At 66.0% G+C, this 16306-nt stretch overlaps 2 protein-coding genes across 3 annotated transcripts; one reads left to right on the top strand and one right to left on the bottom strand.

Annotated features, from left to right (window-relative positions):
- Positions 1–362: 362 nt before the first annotated feature.
- PCSK4 (proprotein convertase subtilisin/kexin type 4) lies at positions 363–6516 on the bottom strand. Its single transcript, XM_072788050.1, is given in 16 exon segments — positions 363–1025; positions 1028–1195; positions 1335–1457; positions 1744–1868; positions 1957–2136; positions 2349–2466; positions 2534–2637; positions 2717–2817; positions 3267–3479; positions 3568–3740; positions 3960–4048; positions 4147–4223; positions 4302–4430; positions 4503–4595; positions 5940–6044; positions 6307–6516. Coding segments are annotated over 16 exon segments (2292 nt in total). The 5' UTR covers positions 6502–6516; the 3' UTR covers positions 363–726.
- A 769-nt stretch (positions 6517–7285) lies between these two features.
- Positions 7286–12031, top strand: REEP6 (receptor accessory protein 6). 2 transcript variants are annotated; one of them, XM_072788055.1, is made up of 6 exons: positions 7289–7477; positions 10247–10340; positions 10419–10557; positions 10731–10899; positions 11078–11140; positions 11294–11467. In XM_072788055.1, exons 1-6 carry the CDS (start codon positions 7363–7365, stop codon positions 11329–11331), a joined length of 618 nt encoding a protein of 205 aa, XP_072644156.1. In that variant the 5' UTR covers positions 7289–7362; the 3' UTR covers positions 11332–11467. The 2 variants fall into 2 exon arrangements, with proteins under 2 accessions (XP_072644157.1, XP_072644156.1); XM_072788056.1 differs by lacking the exon at positions 11078–11140 and having other exon boundaries at positions 7286–7477; positions 11294–12031.
- Positions 12032–16306: the final 4275 nt, after the last annotated feature.

Raw genomic sequence — 16306 nt, 5'->3', positions numbered from 1 at the left:
GAGGCCACCAAGGCTCGAAGGAGGCGGCCAAGCACTCCCGGGACACACGGCCGCAGCAGTGTGATTCACAACAGCCGCCGACGTGCATCGATGGATGAACGGATCAATACATGTCCATCCCCGCAGCCTCGGGCAGGAGCTTGGGAGAGGCCAGGCTGCCCTGGGAACCGTCTCCCTGGCCCCCGCCCCCACCACGGCTGGGCTCTGGCATCGGGGCTGGCCCCCCTTCTCTGTAGGCCACTGGGTCCTCCAGGGCCTGATGTCAGGGAGAAGACAGTCCCCAAGCCGGCACCCGGGAACCCCAACCATGCCGTGGGGGGGGGCACTGCCCCTGCCCCAAAGGAGACCACAGACTTGGCACCTCCTATTCAACCTTTATTTGCAAACTCTGAGGTGGGATGTGGTGCCTGAGACCCTGGGTGGTGTCGTTTGTTGTCCCTGCTCCTCCGGCCCGCTTCTGGGGCTGGGAAGGGATGGCTGTCACCGCCCGACCTCAGCCCACCCCACCCCACCCCCACCCCAAACTGTGTAACGAGACTTTTCTCTCTGTTTCCCCTGGACCTGCCAATTTTGGGTCCAGGATGCCACACTGGCCACCCCCGGCCCGGGGGCCTCAGTGACCGGCTGGGCCTCCTCGGGGCAGGTTCTCCGATCCCCAGCCCGGTTCCAGTCTGAAGCAAAGGAGCAGGACAGCGGTGCCTGTCCAGGCACTGGTTTCCCTCCTAGTCAGATGTCTCTAGGTTCCAGACAGCAGCTGGACCTGGGGGGGTGGCGGGGGTGGCCCCAGCGCCGGGGAGGCCCCCACCTGGCGGCGGGCAGCCTGTAGAGGATGCGGCACAGTAAGGGGCTCCCGAAGGCCACGGCCAGCAGCGTCAATACCACAGCCTGGGCACGGCCACGGTGGCACCTGGGGTGGCCGACTGCGGTGGGCTGGGGGGGGCTGTTGGGAGGCACAGGTCCCGAGCAGGAGCCCCGATGCTCACGCAGCGAGTACGACGGGGGACAGGCGGTGCAGTTGAGCGGGAGCCGCCGCGGCAGGGGCAGCAGGAGGCGCGGCAGCTGGAGCAGACGTGCAGTGCGGGTGTGGCCGGGCGCCCAGGCCCGCCGGTCACCGCCTGCTGGGTGTGCTTGCAGTACCTCGGAGGGCAGTAGGAAAGGCAGAGGTGGCCCAGGGTGTAGGCAGAGCTGTGGCATTCTGCGCGGGGGACATGCCCGGGGGGTGAGGGGCCGAGGCCCACACGGCATGAGACTGCCCTCCCGCCCCGGGCTGCACACGCACACTGCCCGCCGCTGCCGCCTCCCAGCAAGCAGGCCGTGCCACGCCAGGCACTCACCCTGGCACAGCCCCTCTGTGTCCCGCTGCACACACGCGCTGCTGGTCACCTGGGGGCCCGGGGGCCGCGCCGTCATGTCCTCGGCAGTCCCGTAGAGCAGCAGCGTGTAGCGGTACAGCGTCCCTGGCAGGGGTTGCGGTGGGCACGGGGAGGAGGGGGAGAGGCTGTTGGCCGCCTGGTCCTGCCCGCCCGGGCCCCTCTCCCCGGCCACCCCGCCCGGAGCTGGACTCCCAGACCCTGACGGCACCGGGCTGAGCCCCCGCTGTGCAGGGGTAACTGAACACCTACTGTGTGCTGGTAACCGGGTGCCCAGTATGCACCGAACACACACGCTGGGTCTGTCGGGGGGACTGCTGGGCACCCCTCTGCGAGGGGTCCCCGGGGGCCCCAGCCTGCACGCAGCCCTCACCCGTGTTGAAATAGTAGCCTTTGTTTTCCAGGCCCAGGGTCCACAGGCCCCGCGGGTCCTCGTCCCAGAAGTGGGTGGACATGAAGATCCAGTTGTTGTAGCCTTGGCCGCTGACGTCCAAGGGTCTGGGATGGGAGGTGGGGGTGGGGGTGGAGGCGGGGCCGCTAGGTGGTGGGGGACCCCGGACCCCGGTGTGCGCCTCCAGCCCTGTACCTGATGGCTACGAGCGTGGAGCGGGTGCCCATGGGGCTGGTGAGCGAGATCTCCAGGTCCCCCCGGCGGCTGTAGGACAGAGACAGCTGCACCTGCACGTGCTCCAGGGAGCGGATGTAGTTGGCGCGGCCCGCGCAGGCCGACACGTTCTTCCTCACTTGCGTCAGTGGCAGGATGGGGCTAGGGGCAGCGTGGGGGGTGAGGGCCCCTCCTGCGGGCCTGCTGGGGGATGGGCGGCCAGCAGGTGGGGTCTGGGCTTACCTCTCCGTTACAGGTGGGTCAACAGGCCTTGGGGCCAGCCTCCCACGTGTGCGTCACCCCCCCCATGGTAATGACAAGTGTGGGGAGGTGGCAGGTGGGCACAGTGGGGGGCGGCTGAGGAGGGCGCTCACGTGGGGGTGTGGACGATCCGAACGACGCATTTCTGCTGGGGTTGTGTGGGCAGCCACGTTCGAGCCATGTCCACCAGCAGCCTGGCGTCCAGCAGCCCATAGCCATAGTGGTGGCTCACTGTGTGGAGGGGTGGTCATCACTCGCCCCGCGGCCGTGGCGCCCCCTCCCCCTGGCCCTGCCTCACCTTGGCGCCCCACACCGTTGGTCCTCCAGTCCTCGGCCTGGAGCTGTGCTGGCCTCGACGCGCGGACCACCAGGTGCTGCATGTCCCTCCATGTCAAGAATGGGCTGAGGGCAGGCGAGGGCAGGTGAGCTGGGGCCGTGTTGGGGGGTGAGCGCAGTAAGCGGGGTCCCCTCCGTCACCTACTTGGCCTCCAGAGCCAGGGCAATCATGCCCGCAGCCAGCGGGGCTGAGGCCGAGGTGCCCGTGTGCTTGTCCGTGCACTGGTGGTGCAGATCTGTGGTGACCTAGGGGCAGACGGGGGGACTTGGGGGGCCTGGCACACATGCAAACCCACACTTTGTTCAAGAAGGTACCGCAGAGATACCACCAGGGACGGGTCCCTGAGTGCCGCCCAGGTCGCACACCTGGGGAGCTGACCCTGCCTGGAAGACAGGAGGGTGTGTGAAGGGGTGACAGCTGTGGAGTCTGGTCTTGGGGCCCATCGTGTTCCAGGTGTCACAGGGCAGCCCCTAGGAGGGGGCACAGTCGGGGGAGGGGACAGCAGAAGGGGAGGGGTGGGAGTGAATCAGGGCAAGGGGATAGGAGAAAAGGGGCAGGTGGGAAAGTGGGGACAAACAGGCCGGAGGGAGCAGAGAACAGGAGGGAATGGGGCAGGGGCCAGGAGGGCAGGGCCAGGAGGGCAGCGGCAGGGGCCGGGGGGCAGAGGGCAGGGACAGGGGCAGCGGGCACTCACGATCTGCGGGTCAGTGGCCACGCCGCTGCTGTAGGTGGTGGTGAGCGTGGAGGCGCAGGCCTCGCTGTACCAGGGCACGCGGCCGTTCTGGGTGGTGCTGCCCACCGAGAGCGTGTGGATGCTGTTGGTGTAGCCGTCACAGTTGCAGTTGTCGTAGTGCAAGCCGCCGTTGCCCGATGCCCAGACGAAGAGCGTGCCCAGCCCACCGCGGCCCTGCACACAGGGACAGGTGGGGGAACCGGGATGGGGGCGTCGGCCTTGAGAGCAGGCCCAGGCCCACCGCGGCCCCGGGTGTGCTCACCTTGGTCACGCCGCGCCTGAAGGCCTCCCGGGTGAGGATGCCCGGGCCGTCCACCGTGCGGCCGTCGTCCTCGGGGCCCCAGCTGGCGCTGTAGATGTGGATGTGCTGCGGCTGCAGGCTCAGCGACTGGGCCTCGATGACGTCTGTGATGGTGCCGTCCAGCATGCGCACGCCTGCCCAGAGCGGGGTGGGCGTCGGGCCTCGGCGGATGCCCCGCCACACCCCACCCCTCCGGGCAGGTCTGACCAAGGGGCCCCCTCTGCTCCCCACAGGAGGGCATTCGTGCGGGGCCCTGTGGCCCCCAGAGGTGCCTTCTCGGGTCTGTCCGCTAACTGTACCCGGCACCGCCGGTCACCCAGCGTCGGGGGCAGGAGGAACTGGACCCCACGTACCTCCAATTCGGGCGTTGTAGGCAACGCCAGTGCCGCAGAACCCGTTGTTTGCCATCGCTGCCACTTCCCCAGCGCAGCGGGTCCCGTGCCTGGCGCCAAGGGGAGAGGGGAGCCAGCTGCAGTGCCCCCCACGGCCCCCGCAGGGCACCGGGGGCTCCCCTTACACCCTGTGGGATGTCAGGCTCACCGGTTCTCGTCACTGGGCGTGTAGCGCGGTTGGGGGTCTGGGTCGTAGTCATTGAAGTCGTAGCTGGCCAGGGGGTCCTGGGGCGGAGTGGGGACATGAGGGGGGCCGGGCCGTGGGACCTGGGGCAGCCCCCGCCCCAGTGCCCCCGGTCTCACGTAGTTGGCCCAGAGATCCGGGTGGTCCTTCTCGATGCCGTCGTCCAGGACAGAGACCACCACGCCCTGGCCCGACAGCCCCTGACTCCAGACCTGCAGGATGTTCAGGTCCGGCTGCACCTTGTTGTTCTGTGCGAGGTGGGGGTGGGGGTCAGTGGGGCACTGGCGCAGCCCACCCCCACCCCTGCCCAGGCCGCTCACCATGTACCACTGCTTGGGGAACCAGGGGTCCGTGGGTACCACCACCGAGCGCTTCACCCGCCGCCGGAGCGTCTGCTGCTCAAACCACTGCACCTGGAGACGGGCGCACACTGCAGGAGGGGGGCTGCACCCCTCCAGCCAGCCCACCCTCCACCCCACCCTCCTGCCCTCACGCACCTGCCGCCCAACGGGACCTGCCCCCCTGAGTCTCTCCCGAAAGGGCCCGGGTCAACAGGCCTCCTCCCCAGGCCCGCCAAGGGGCAGCTGTCTGTGGCGGCATGTGTCCAGGTGGGCCACAGCCTGTCCTGGTCCCTTGTGGTGGGGGGTGGGCCACAGGCCTTGTGTTTGCTGGGGCTGCTCTTTGGGGTCCTCACGTGCCTGGGGCACTACCTTCAGAGGGGCCCTGGGCCCACTGACCCGAGGTCCAGCCCTGCCCCTTCTCCAGTCGCTGTTCCAGATTCTTCTGCCCAAGACCTGCCCATCTCCCTGCTGCGGTGGCCATTTCTCTCTACCAGTCCTCCCCACCCCTCACAAGACACCCCTGGGTGGCCATACCCACCTCCTCCCTGGTCCCCACTCTGCCCCATGCCTCTTTACAGCATCACTCTCTGCTGAGACCGTGCTCTGCTGCCCCTCTCTCCGGGGCCCACGAAGCCCTGCTTATCTGGCCCTCACCAGCCTCCCTCTGCCGCAGCCACGGCGGCTGACTCACCCCGGGGCCTTTGCACATGCTCCTCTGCCTGCCCGAGGCTGTTCTCCCTCAGACCTCTGCCCTTCCTTCTCCCTTGCTGATCTCTCAACATCCCCAAACCAGTTCATGTGCCCTCGCCCTCATCTCAGTGATGGGGCAACCATCTCCCCATTTGCCCAGCTCCACACTACGGAGCTGGACCTGATTTCTCTCCGTCCTGCACAACCAATCCATCGGCAAAGGCAAACCCTGGCCCCTCTGTCCCACAAACCCTATCTGGAACCACTGACTTCTGTCCCCAGTGCTCCCAGTGGGTTTCAGGCCATCAAGGCTCTTGCCTCCATGCCGATCAGCTCCCCTGGCCCAGCCCATACCCCGTCATGGCTCCTGAGGGCTTGCAGACTCAGCCTCCACCCCCCAACTTGGCAGCTAAAGCCTTTCTCCCAATCCGGGACTTCTCTGAGCATCTCACAGGCTTGCTGGGTGACTTCAAGCGGGATTCCTACTCTGGAGCTGTTGCCCCCATCCTATAAAGGGCCACTTCCCTTCCCCCCATCCCGTGAACTCCGACAGTATCTGCCCTCTGTACGGAGTATGTAGGAATCTTGATCTTTCGGAGTGAGACAGAGGAGGGGGCTGGGGGAAGGGGTGGGAGCGACAAGAAATGCTGACAGTGTGCTGAGCCTCAAGGACGAGCGGAGACCCAGACTCAGGGCAGGTGGCCGAGACCCCCAGCCCAGGCTCACCTTGGGGTCTTTCTTCAGGCGCAGGCAATGGCCCCAGTGTGGGGTCAGGGACTGCTGGACCACGCCCCGATGCCGCAGGTGGAAGTACTGCCCGTCAGGAAAGATCTGGGAACGTGGAGAAGCATCCGCGACCATGGCACCTGGCTCCGACATGGAGTGCCCCAGGACAGGCCAACACCTCTGGCTTGCTTCCCCCCCAACCAGGTGCCCAGGTGGGGGCTTCGGTCGCCCCCCAGAGGCCCCAGAATCTGAAGCTGGTCGAGGCAGGGGTGGGCTGGGGCTTCTGGACATCTTGAGTACCCCTCCCGTCTGCCGGGGTCTGGGGTCGTCCAGGCCCCGCCCCTCCTGTCCATCGGGTCCCACCCACCTGCCCCAGGTAGACGAAGCCGAATTTGCGCGCCAGGCGCTCGGCCTCCCGGTAACCCTGGGACACCCTCACGGCCCAGCTGCTGACATAGATGGGGGCCCGGGCCGAGGACCACCCCACAGGCAGGGGGCCAACGAGGGCCAGGCCCAGGGCCAGGGCTAGGCGCAGCCAGAGCGCAGTCCGGGCGGGCCGCATGGCGGCGGCGGCGGGGGCGGGGCCGGGCCGGGGCCTCCGAAAGCCCCTCCCCCTGGGCAAACCGCCGAGTCGGCCCAGGCGCCCGCCCCGCCCCCGGGGCCATAGCAACCCCAGGAAGGCTTCAACTCCCAGGGGGCCTTGCGGCTCCCCCTTGAGGGGCGCGAAGATCCGGCCCGAGTCGGGGGGCGCCCACGGCCGCCCGGGGCCTCCGCAGACCCGAGCCGTCTGCAGCCTCAGTGTCCCCGACCTGGACGGTGACCCGCTCTCCCGACCCAGAGGAGCCGGGTCGCCGCGGCTCTCCTCGGCCCCGCCCCCGAGAGTCAGCCCTGCCTCCTGCCCGGCGCCGGCGGACTAGCGCGTCCCAGTAAGTCCCGCCTCCCGGACTCGGGGCGCCCCAACCCCCTGCCCCGAGAGGCTGCCTCCTCCTTTATGATCAGCCCCGCCCCTCCCCTGCCCTCGCCAATCAGCTCCGGCCTCTCTCGGGTCCTCCCGCCAGAGGCTCCGCCCCCACGGCGGCTCAGCCAATAATCCCCGGCCGTGGCCCCGCCCCTTGCTCCGCCCACGTCCCGGCCCGTCCGCCAATCGGCGCGCTCAGCCGCGGCGCCCCGCCCACTGCCCCCGGAGTCGCGGCTGCGGCGGCCGCGGCCCGCCAGAGGGCAATGCGGCGGGGGAGGCGGGGCAGGCCCCACCTCCTTTGTCCGCCCTGCCCTCCCATTGGCCGGGGCGGGGGGCAGGGGGCGGAGACCAGCCTGGGGGCGGAGCGGGGCTGCTCGCGCCGCGGGACGGAGGCACGCGCGCGGCGGGGCCGGTGCGCGGGGCCGCGGTCGAGCTCGGGCTGCCAGCCCCGGGCCCGCCGGTGCCATGGACGGCCTGCGCCAGCGCTTCGAGCACCTTCTGGAACAGAGGAACTTGGTCACCGAAGCGCTGGGGGCTCTCGAAGCCAAGACAGGTGTCGACAAGCGGTACTTGGCCGCGGGTGAGCCGTCCGGGGCGCTCGGGACTGCTGCCCCATTTCGCCGACCGGCACACTGAGGCCCTGGGGCGCCGGGGCCCCGGTCCCGACCCCTCGCGGCCGGCGCCTTCTGCGGGGCTCGGGCTCGGACGGCGGGGCGCACCTCACCGTCCATCAGGGAGACAGACGGAGATCCTGGGGAGGGGTCGTGCGCCAGGACCTCGCGTCTGCCAGCAGCCTGTCCTCTGCCCTCGTCGTGCGATCTCGGGCGAGTGTCACCCCCTCTCTCGGCCCCTGCATTACCTCCACTCCCACCCTCGGGTCTGGCCGCAGGCCGCCGCTGCCCCTTCCCTGCTGGCCCTGGGTGACCGCCAGGCCGAAGTCCGGTTCTTCCAGTTGCTGTGTCCGCCCTGGGGGAGGAGAGGGTGGCGGGTAGGCGGCCAGTGCCCTGGAATCTTGCCACCCCGTCCCACAAGGATCCCAGCCTGGAAGCAAGTGGAGCATCCTGCTGGGGCGGGAGGGTCTCCCCCACGTCTCTTCCCTCCCGTTTCCTGCGAGCCCACCCCCCCCCCACGGCTTTGGCCCACTGTGCGTGAATACTTGGGTTGGGTTGTCTGAGGCTGTGACGGGGCTGGAGGGGTAGTGGATGCGGGAGTGTAGAGAGGAGCCCCAACAGCCGGGGAGCGGGACTCCTGACTATAACCATTCCAGGACCCCTCCTCTTCCTTTCCTCCTCGGTGACCTTGGGGGGCCCCTGCCAGTGTCCCAGACTGTCTGGGAAGCACTCCTCAAATGCCTCCTTCCCCTCTTTTCCCGTGTACCAGGCCCGTCAGTTCTGCAGCCACCCCCACACACACACCCGGGGTGCATCACAGGGACACTTTGTCCAGACGTGGCAGGGGGGCTTTGGGTGAGGACAGGGTGTGTGTTCTGAACACCTCTGTGTGCAGATCCTGGGAGTCCTCTTTCCTCCCATTTCCCCCAGAGGGGATCCCGTGCCCAGCGGCCCAGGGAAGGCCGGTGCTTTGCTTCCCGGGGCCTGCGGTGTCAGGGCAGGTCAGCTCAGCCAGGAACCTGCCCTGGCTTCTCTGCGCGTTTCCACATCCCTGGTACCTGGAGGCAGGGACTCTAGGTCATAGGGCAGTGGGGGGAGGGGCCTCCTGGGGAGGCTGGGAGTCACAGGGAAGAAACTGAGGCCCTCCTCTAGCGTCAGGAGCTTCGTGGGAGGCTGCCTCTGCCACCTGCCCTGTCTGGAGCATCCACCCCTCCCTCCTCACCTCTCCATCTGCCCCCCCAGCTCCATCTGTTGCTGATCTCAGAGAGCGTGCTCCCCCCATGTCCAAGGTCATCCACCCATTGCTGAGGCTGCAGGAATAAGGATTGAGGGGGGAAGTGCCCTAGGAAAGCTGCTCCTCCCAACCAGAACTTTCCTCCCCATCCAGATGTGGGACCTCTTGGGCCCCAGCTGCCCCAAATGATCAGATTCCCAGCCCCGACAGCAATAGATGAAACCCAGCAGAGACGGTGACCAGACCTCCTAGGGCCCACTGGGGAGGCTCCCCTCCCTCCCCTGACCCCAGGCCCTAGGGATAAAGACCAACGCAGGTGGAGGGAAGGGTGGGGGTGACTCTGCCCTTTGGCACACCAGTGCCCTCTGTCTCTGCAGATAACAGCCTGGGGGAGGAGGCTGGAGGCTGTAAAGTACTCCCAGGAGCCCAGAGGCTCTCTGAGTGACCTTGGGTCTCACTCCCCCAGTTTCCAGTGTGTTCTGGCCATTGAGTGGGCTACAGCGAGGAAGTGCAGGGACCTGCACACCAGAAGCACTTAATAAATGCAGTATTTACCATCATTGCTTTCAGAGTGGCTCGTGCTCCTGGTTCCCTGCCTCCCCCAGGGGTGTTTTCTCTGAGCCCTCATTTACCACTGGGAAAGCATGTGTGTGCCTAGAGGGTGCTTGGGAAACCCGTAGAGCTGAGTGGTATTTAGCTATCGCCACAGCAACCTTGGGAGACAGGGCTATTACCACTCCATTGACAGATGGGGAAACTGAGGCTGCTCCGTGTCGTGCGGCAGGTGGGAAAGCAGCGGGCTCTGTGCTAAACTGTCTTGTGCTAAGACAAGGGTCCTTACACGGGGCCATGCTGTCCCTCTCGGGACACCGGGCAGTGACTGGGGACGTTGGTGGCTGTCACGACTGGGGGTGCTCCTGGCATCGGGGGCTAGGGGCCAGGGATGCTGCCTGGCACCCCAGGGCCCAGGACGTCCCCACCGAAGATGATCCTGCCCCGATTGTCCGCAGCGGTGAGGATGAAAAACTCCATTGAGATCAAAGTCACAAATGTTGCCTTTCCCTGCTACTGGGAATCCAGCCCGGATGACAGAATGGCCTTACTTTTGGGTTTTTCTCCCGTGACTTTCATTCGGACGCCGGTCTCTGGTGCCCAGCCCCTCCCATGGGACCTGAGCAGGGCGCTTATACTGGTGGATGGTCACTTACTCGTTCAACAAACAGCTACTCTGTACCTCTCAGGGCCAAGGTCCCCACCAGCCCTTGGGGGGCTCGCAGTCTGGGGCCAGCACGGGGGGGGGGGGGAGCACAGACCAACCGGTTACCTGGTTACAGACACAAAACACGGGGCCCGGGGCCACGGTGACGGTCGCCCAAGTGCTGCAAGGGTGGCAAACCCATCCTGTGGGGTCCCCAAGCTTGTAGGGGGAGTGGTTGCTGCAGACCGGGTCTGCGGCGGGAGGCGGCCCAGGGGTGCCGCCCTGCCCACGCCCTCTCTCCTGCAGGAGCCGCCACTCTGCTAAGCCTGTATCTTCTGTTCGGCTTCGGGGCGTCTCTACTGTGCAATGTAATCGGCTTTGTGTACCCCGCCTATGCATCGTGAGTGCCTGCTGGCTGCCCGGGGGCGGGGGCGTCTGTGGGCCCTGGGCAGCCCCTGACTCGCCGCCCCGCCCCCAGAATCAAAGCTATCGAGAGCCCAAGCAAAGAGGACGACACTGTGTGGCTCACCTACTGGGTGGTGTACGGCCTGTTCGGGCTGGCAGAGTTCTTCAGCGATCTACTCCTGTCCTGGTTCCCTTTCTACTACGCGGGCAAGGTGCGTGCCGCCAGGTCACACGTGGGCCTGGGGCCCCCCCGGGGCGGGCCGGCGACCAGGCCCCGGGGCTGGCGGGAACCACACCCTGCTGCCCCGTCCCCAGGCTGTCCGAAGGGGTGGCCCAGCCCCGTGCCCCAGGGCCAGCGAGCCTAACACCTGCCGTGTCCCCACAGTGCGCCTTCCTGTTGTTCTGCATGATTCCCGGGCCGTGGAACGGGGCTCACATGCTGTATCATCGCGCCATTCGTCCACTGTTTCTAAAGCACCACGAGGCCGTGGACAGCGTCGTGAGGGACTTCAGCGGGCGAGCCCTGGACGTGGCGGCCGGAATCACGCGGGACGGTGTGTGCTCGCGGGGCGTGGGGGTGTCGCCGTGTCCCCGCCTCCGTGTGCCTGGGTCCCAGCCCCCCAGCCCCTGCTCAGCCCTCTCCTGCCCCCTCCGTCCTGGCCGCCCCCCGGGTCGCCCCCCTCGGCGGCCCCCTCACTGTCAGCCTCTCTCTCCTACGCTCTCGGGAACCAGTCCTGCAGACCCTGGCCCGCGGCCGGGCTCTCGTCACCCCCGCAGCCGCCCTTGGAGCTGAGCGTACGTAGTCCCCAGCCCCGGGAGGTCGGCCTGTGCGGGTGCAGGTCTGCGTGAACAGCGGTCCCCGCGGACGACGGGAGAACGGCCTCGTCGGCCCCCGCGCCCCTGGCCGCCGCCCTGCCCCACCTCACCCCCTCGGCCGTGTCTTTGCAGCCAAAGCAAGTGTGGCTCAGCTCCAGAAGGACAAGTGAAAGCGTCGCCCAGCCTCCACAAGGAGCCGCCGCCCGCTGGCGAGCCGGGGGGCACATCGCGGCCCAAGTCCCCCCTGGATTCCCCCACCGACTCGCCGGCAGAGACCTCCACGAGCCCCTCGTCCCCGAGCAAGCCGGTCCCCGCCAGCTCCTCGCAGACCATCTCGGCCCAGCCCCAGGTGCGCCCCCCGGCCGGCACCTCCCGGGTGCCCAGCAAGTCCAGAGTGCAGCTTCGGCCGCGAGCCGCCTCCAGACAGTCCTCCGAGACCGCCGGCCAGCAGCGTCCCCAGTCATCCGCCACCGCCTCGGGCCAACCCCAGCCAGCCCAAGAGTCCTCAGGCTCCGCGCAGCGCCCCAACACCTCCTCCAGCCAGGGCTCGCAGTCCCCCAGCGGCACCGCCATCCCCGCGCAGTCCCCCAACAAGACCTCAGATGGGCCCGGGGACCCGGCCCCCAAGGCCTCCAAGTCCGGCAGACAGAATGGGAAGGAGTTCTTGACGCAGCCCAGCGGCAGCTCCTCGGTGCCCGAGCTGCCTGGCTCCGGCCCGTCCGAGTCCTCCCTGGAGTACACCTCCGAGTCCACCACCGAGGTCACCTGCCGCTGGCCCCACCCCAGGCACCGGCTGCGCTGTCTGCAGCACTGCTGGCGGCTGAAACACCTGGCCTGCTAGGGGCGACTCAATAAAGCTCATCTGGACGAGCTCCGTCTGGCCGTGTGTCCTCGGGGGGAGCCCGGTGCCGGGGGCTTCGCGGGCACTGTCGCATCCGACCAAGAGCAGAGGCTTGAAGAACCTGAGGCCCAGAGAGCCACACGTGCCTGCCCGCGCTCCTGCCATGTGGCTGGGAAGGCTTTTCCCAGAGAATTGGAGCGAGAATTAGAGTACAAGGCCTTTTTTTTTTTTTTTTTTTTTTTAAATTTATGATAGTCACACACAGAGAGAGAGAGAGAGAGGAGAGAGAGAGAGGCAGAGACATAGGCAGAGGGAGAAGCAGGCTCCATGCCGGGAGCCCGACGTGGGATTCGATCCCGGGTCTCCAGGATCGCGCCCTGGGCCAAAGGCAGGCGCTAAACCGCTGCGCCACCCAGGGACCCCAGAGTACAAGGCCTTTATTTGGGAAGGATCCCGGGCATCGGCAGCAGGGGTGGGGGGGCAGATGGGGAGAGGACGGAGGCTAAGCTTGGGTGTTGCCGAGCCCCAACCGCTGTGGGCACCCGGAGCTCCATCCCAGGTGGGGCGGGGGTGGGCTCTGGAAGCCTGGGTCGCCTGTGTAGCCAAGACCGCTCCCGCGCACCGCCCCTGCTGGCTCCTGGGGGAGCAGTGGCCACCCCTGCACATGGTGTTGGGGGCAGGGGTGGAGGAAGCCCTGGCCCAAGGCGGGGGTGCTGGCAGTTGGCCTCAGGGTGGCATTCCTGGGCGTGGGGGTGAAGGCAAAGGCTGGAACGACAGCCTGCAGTCGATCTCCTCTAGACACCAGCCCGGCCCTGATCGTAGAACCAGGCAGAGACCGCAGCGAGAGGGGTGACAAGCCTGTCGCGTGGATATAGCTGCCGAACGCTCGAGCAAACAAAGCAAACTCAGTCCGACGGTGCAGTGACACAAGAGAACACCCCCCCGTGGGCGGGCAGGTCCCTGGAGGTAGAGCCTGAGTGGGAAGCTGGCAGGGGTGTGCGTGTCGGGGAGCTGAGCACAGAGGTGGTGTCAGCTGGGGGGCGGCACCCGGGGGTCCAGAGTGTCTCAGCCCACCCCGAAGAGGGCGGCAACCCCACCGCACCTCCCATTGCCTGAAGACAAGCCTGTGGCCGGGTGCCTGCAGCCACAGCTCAGAAGGACCTGCCCCCCACCCGTGTGCACCCCCACTGCCCCGCCCCACCAGGGCCTGCTCTCCCAGATTCTGGTTGGTCATGGCTTGTGTTTTGGGTTTTTTTTTTTTAAGATTTAAAAAAAATTGGGGATGCCTGGGTAGCTCGGCAGTTGAGCATCTGCCTTGGGCTCAGGTTGTGACCCCGGGGTCCTGGGATCAAGTCCTGCATCGGGCTCCCCACAGGGAGCCTGCTTCTCCCTCTGCCTGGGTCTCTACTGCACTCTGTGTCTCTCAGGAATAAGTAAATAAAATCTTAAAAAAAAAGACTTTAAAAATTTATTTAAGAGAAATTGTGTGTGAGCAGGGGGTGGGGCAGAGGGAGAGAGAGACTGTCAAACAGGCTCCCTGCTGAGCGCGACCCTGTGATCGTGACTTATGCCGAAATCAGAAGCCGGACACTCAACTGACTGAGCCCCCAGACGCCCCCCTGCCCCCGGGTCACAATTTCTGGTAGAAACACAAGGGGAGCGTCAGTAGGATGCTCACAAGGCCATAACTCTGGGGTTCCCAGCTCAGGGTAATGGTGCCCCAGGGACATCGGACGGTGTTTGGAGAGAGTTCTGGTGCCTGTCACTTCCCACAGGCCAGTGGCACGTCAGCCCAGCCCCCGCCTTCGCAGGCCCAGCTTGTCTGCAGCTGCTGGTGGCCCCTCTCGCCCCACACACTGTGCCCCAAAGGGAGGCGGCCCTGTGCCTGAGGAAGAACGGGGAAGGAGCTGAGCGATGGGTCCGACTCATTCGTTGGCTCGTTCAACAAATACTGAGCGCCCGCCGTATGCCAGGCCCTGTTGCCACAGTCAAGGATGTGGTAATGGCCCAGAGAGATAACAATACTGGCTCCTGAGGATTTGGGGAGGTGACGACAGCATGATAAATATATAGGTCAGAAGGAAGGGAATGTTGGGGGGGGAATGGAGCAGGGGTCAGGAAGAGCTGGAGAAAGCCCTCTCCAGAGGTGACAGTTGAGCAGAGACGTGCAGACGGGAGAGTCAGGTCAGAGGGCATGGGTCTTGTGACAGCCAGGGCAAAAGTGGCCTGGGCAGAGAGAAGAGCACACGCAAAGGGCCTGGGGCAGGGCTGCACCGGCGGGGAGGAAGGGCGGGCTGGCCGTGGCTGGAGCTGAATGAGGGAGCCGGAGAGAGGAGCTGAGTGGGGCGAGGCTGACCTCACAGGTGTCTGGTGCTGAGGACTTTGGCTTTTGCTTGGGGACGCAGGCTTTGCTGGGGGTGAGGGAGGACCGGAACCTAATCATTAAAGCAGCACCACCCCCGCCCTGTGGAGGAGTCACCTGGGCCTTGGGGACAGGGACCTGGGAGTCTGCTTATCGCTGGTGCAGCTGTTTGAAGAATGCGGCGTGGCCACAGTCCAGGGGGGAAGGCGGTACCAGGCTCCCCTGCAGCTGGCGTCCACCCTCGCCGCCCAAGGGGCAGCAAGAGGGGATGTGCCCCTCCAAATACCGTCCCGGCCCGCCAGGGATCGGCTGACCGGGGGGCACGGGTGGGAGGACACACACGCGCCCTACCAGGTGGAAACAGTGACCTTTAGCCCCTCAGACCTGTTTGTTTGTTTGTTTGTTTGTTTAAGATTTTATTTATTTGGGAGAAAGAGCAGAGCGAGAGAGTGAGCAGGAGCAGGGGGAGGGGCAGAGGCAGGGACAAGAGGCGCCCCAGGGAGCAGGAGCCCGATCGTGATCGTGGGCTCGATCTCAGGATCCTGGGGTCACGCCCTGAGCCGAAGGCAGACGCTCACCCACCGAGCCTCCCAGGTGCCCCTGTTTTTTTGTAATTTAAACATACAGAAAAGTGGGGACACCAGGGTGGCTCAGAGGTTGAGTGCCTTCGGGTCAGGGTGGGACCCCGGGGTCTCGGGATCGAGTCCCGCATCGGGCTCCCCGCAGGCAGCCTGCTTCTCCCTCTGCCTGTGTCTCTGCTGCTCTCTGTGTCTCTCATGAATAAATAAATCTTTAAAAAAATTAAAAGTAAATAAAAATAAATAACATGCAGAAAAGTGTAAGCAGCAACTCAGAGCCAGTGACGCCTCACGGCCAGCCCGTCCCAGTCACTTGCCACCGCCAACGGGCCCCCCCACCGCGCAGCGCTCGGCCGTGGGATCCGCCCTGCCCCGCGTGGCCCCGAGCCCCGCTGTCACGCTGCAGGCCACGCGGTCGCACACTGTTCCTCTGTTGGACGGAGTCGTTTCCAGTTTGGGCATATAGTGACTAAAACTGCTAGGAACCTTCTAGAACCGGCCTCTGGTGAGCAGAGCTCGTGTTTCCTGGGGCGTGCAGCGGTCAGGGATGGCAGGGTGAGCATCTGAGAGTCCTGGGGAGGCGGAGAGCTACAGAGATTCATTCTCCCCCATTCTGGAGGCCAGAAGCCGGGGGTCAGAGTGTGGCGGGACCGAGCGACCTGCGCGGGCTCCAGGGGACGGTCCTTCCCGCCTGCTCCGGCTCCAGGCATCCTTGGGTGTGCGGCCGCATCCCCCAGTGTCGCCTCCCCGGCCACGTGGCTGTCTCCTCTGTCCCTGTCTTACGAGGACACTTGTCCCTGGGTTTAGAGCCCACCTGGATAATCCGGGATGATCTCATCTTGAGACTCTTAACTGCATCTGCAAAGACCTTCTTTCCAAATCAGGCCCCATCCAGGTCCTGGAGGTTAGGACTTGGACTCGGGTTCGGCCTGCCGCGGTGAGGACCCTTCATCTGGAGCAGACACCGCACACTGCACCCCGCGGGGGCCACGCCGGTACCGGCCGAGCCGCACGTGACCCTGGGGGCTGTGGGACAGCCGAGGGCTCCCGGCAGCTGTTGGGCCAGGTCCTCCGTGGGTCAGCCCGGTTCAGGGTCAGAGAGAGGGGAGGGCGGGCCCCGGGCAGGCAGTAGGGGGTTGCTGGCTGCAGAAAGCTAAAAATAGTAAGAAAAGGGGCGCCTGGGTGGCTCAGCCGGTGAAGCATCTGCCTTCGGCTCAGGTCACGAACTCAGGGTCCTGGGATCGAGCCCCACGGCGAGTTCCCAGCTCCATGGGGAGCCTGCTGCTCCCGCTCCCTCTGCCACTCCCTCCAGCTAGTGCTCTCTCTCTGTCTCTCAAATAAATAAAATCTTTTAAGAAAAAATA

The sequence above is a fragment of the Canis lupus genome, chromosome 19, assembly GCF_048164855.1.
Source record: "Canis lupus baileyi chromosome 19, mCanLup2.hap1, whole genome shotgun sequence".
NCBI lineage: Eukaryota > Metazoa > Chordata > Mammalia > Carnivora > Canidae > Canis > Canis lupus.
This window is presented reverse-complemented; position numbering and strand designations above follow the sequence as displayed.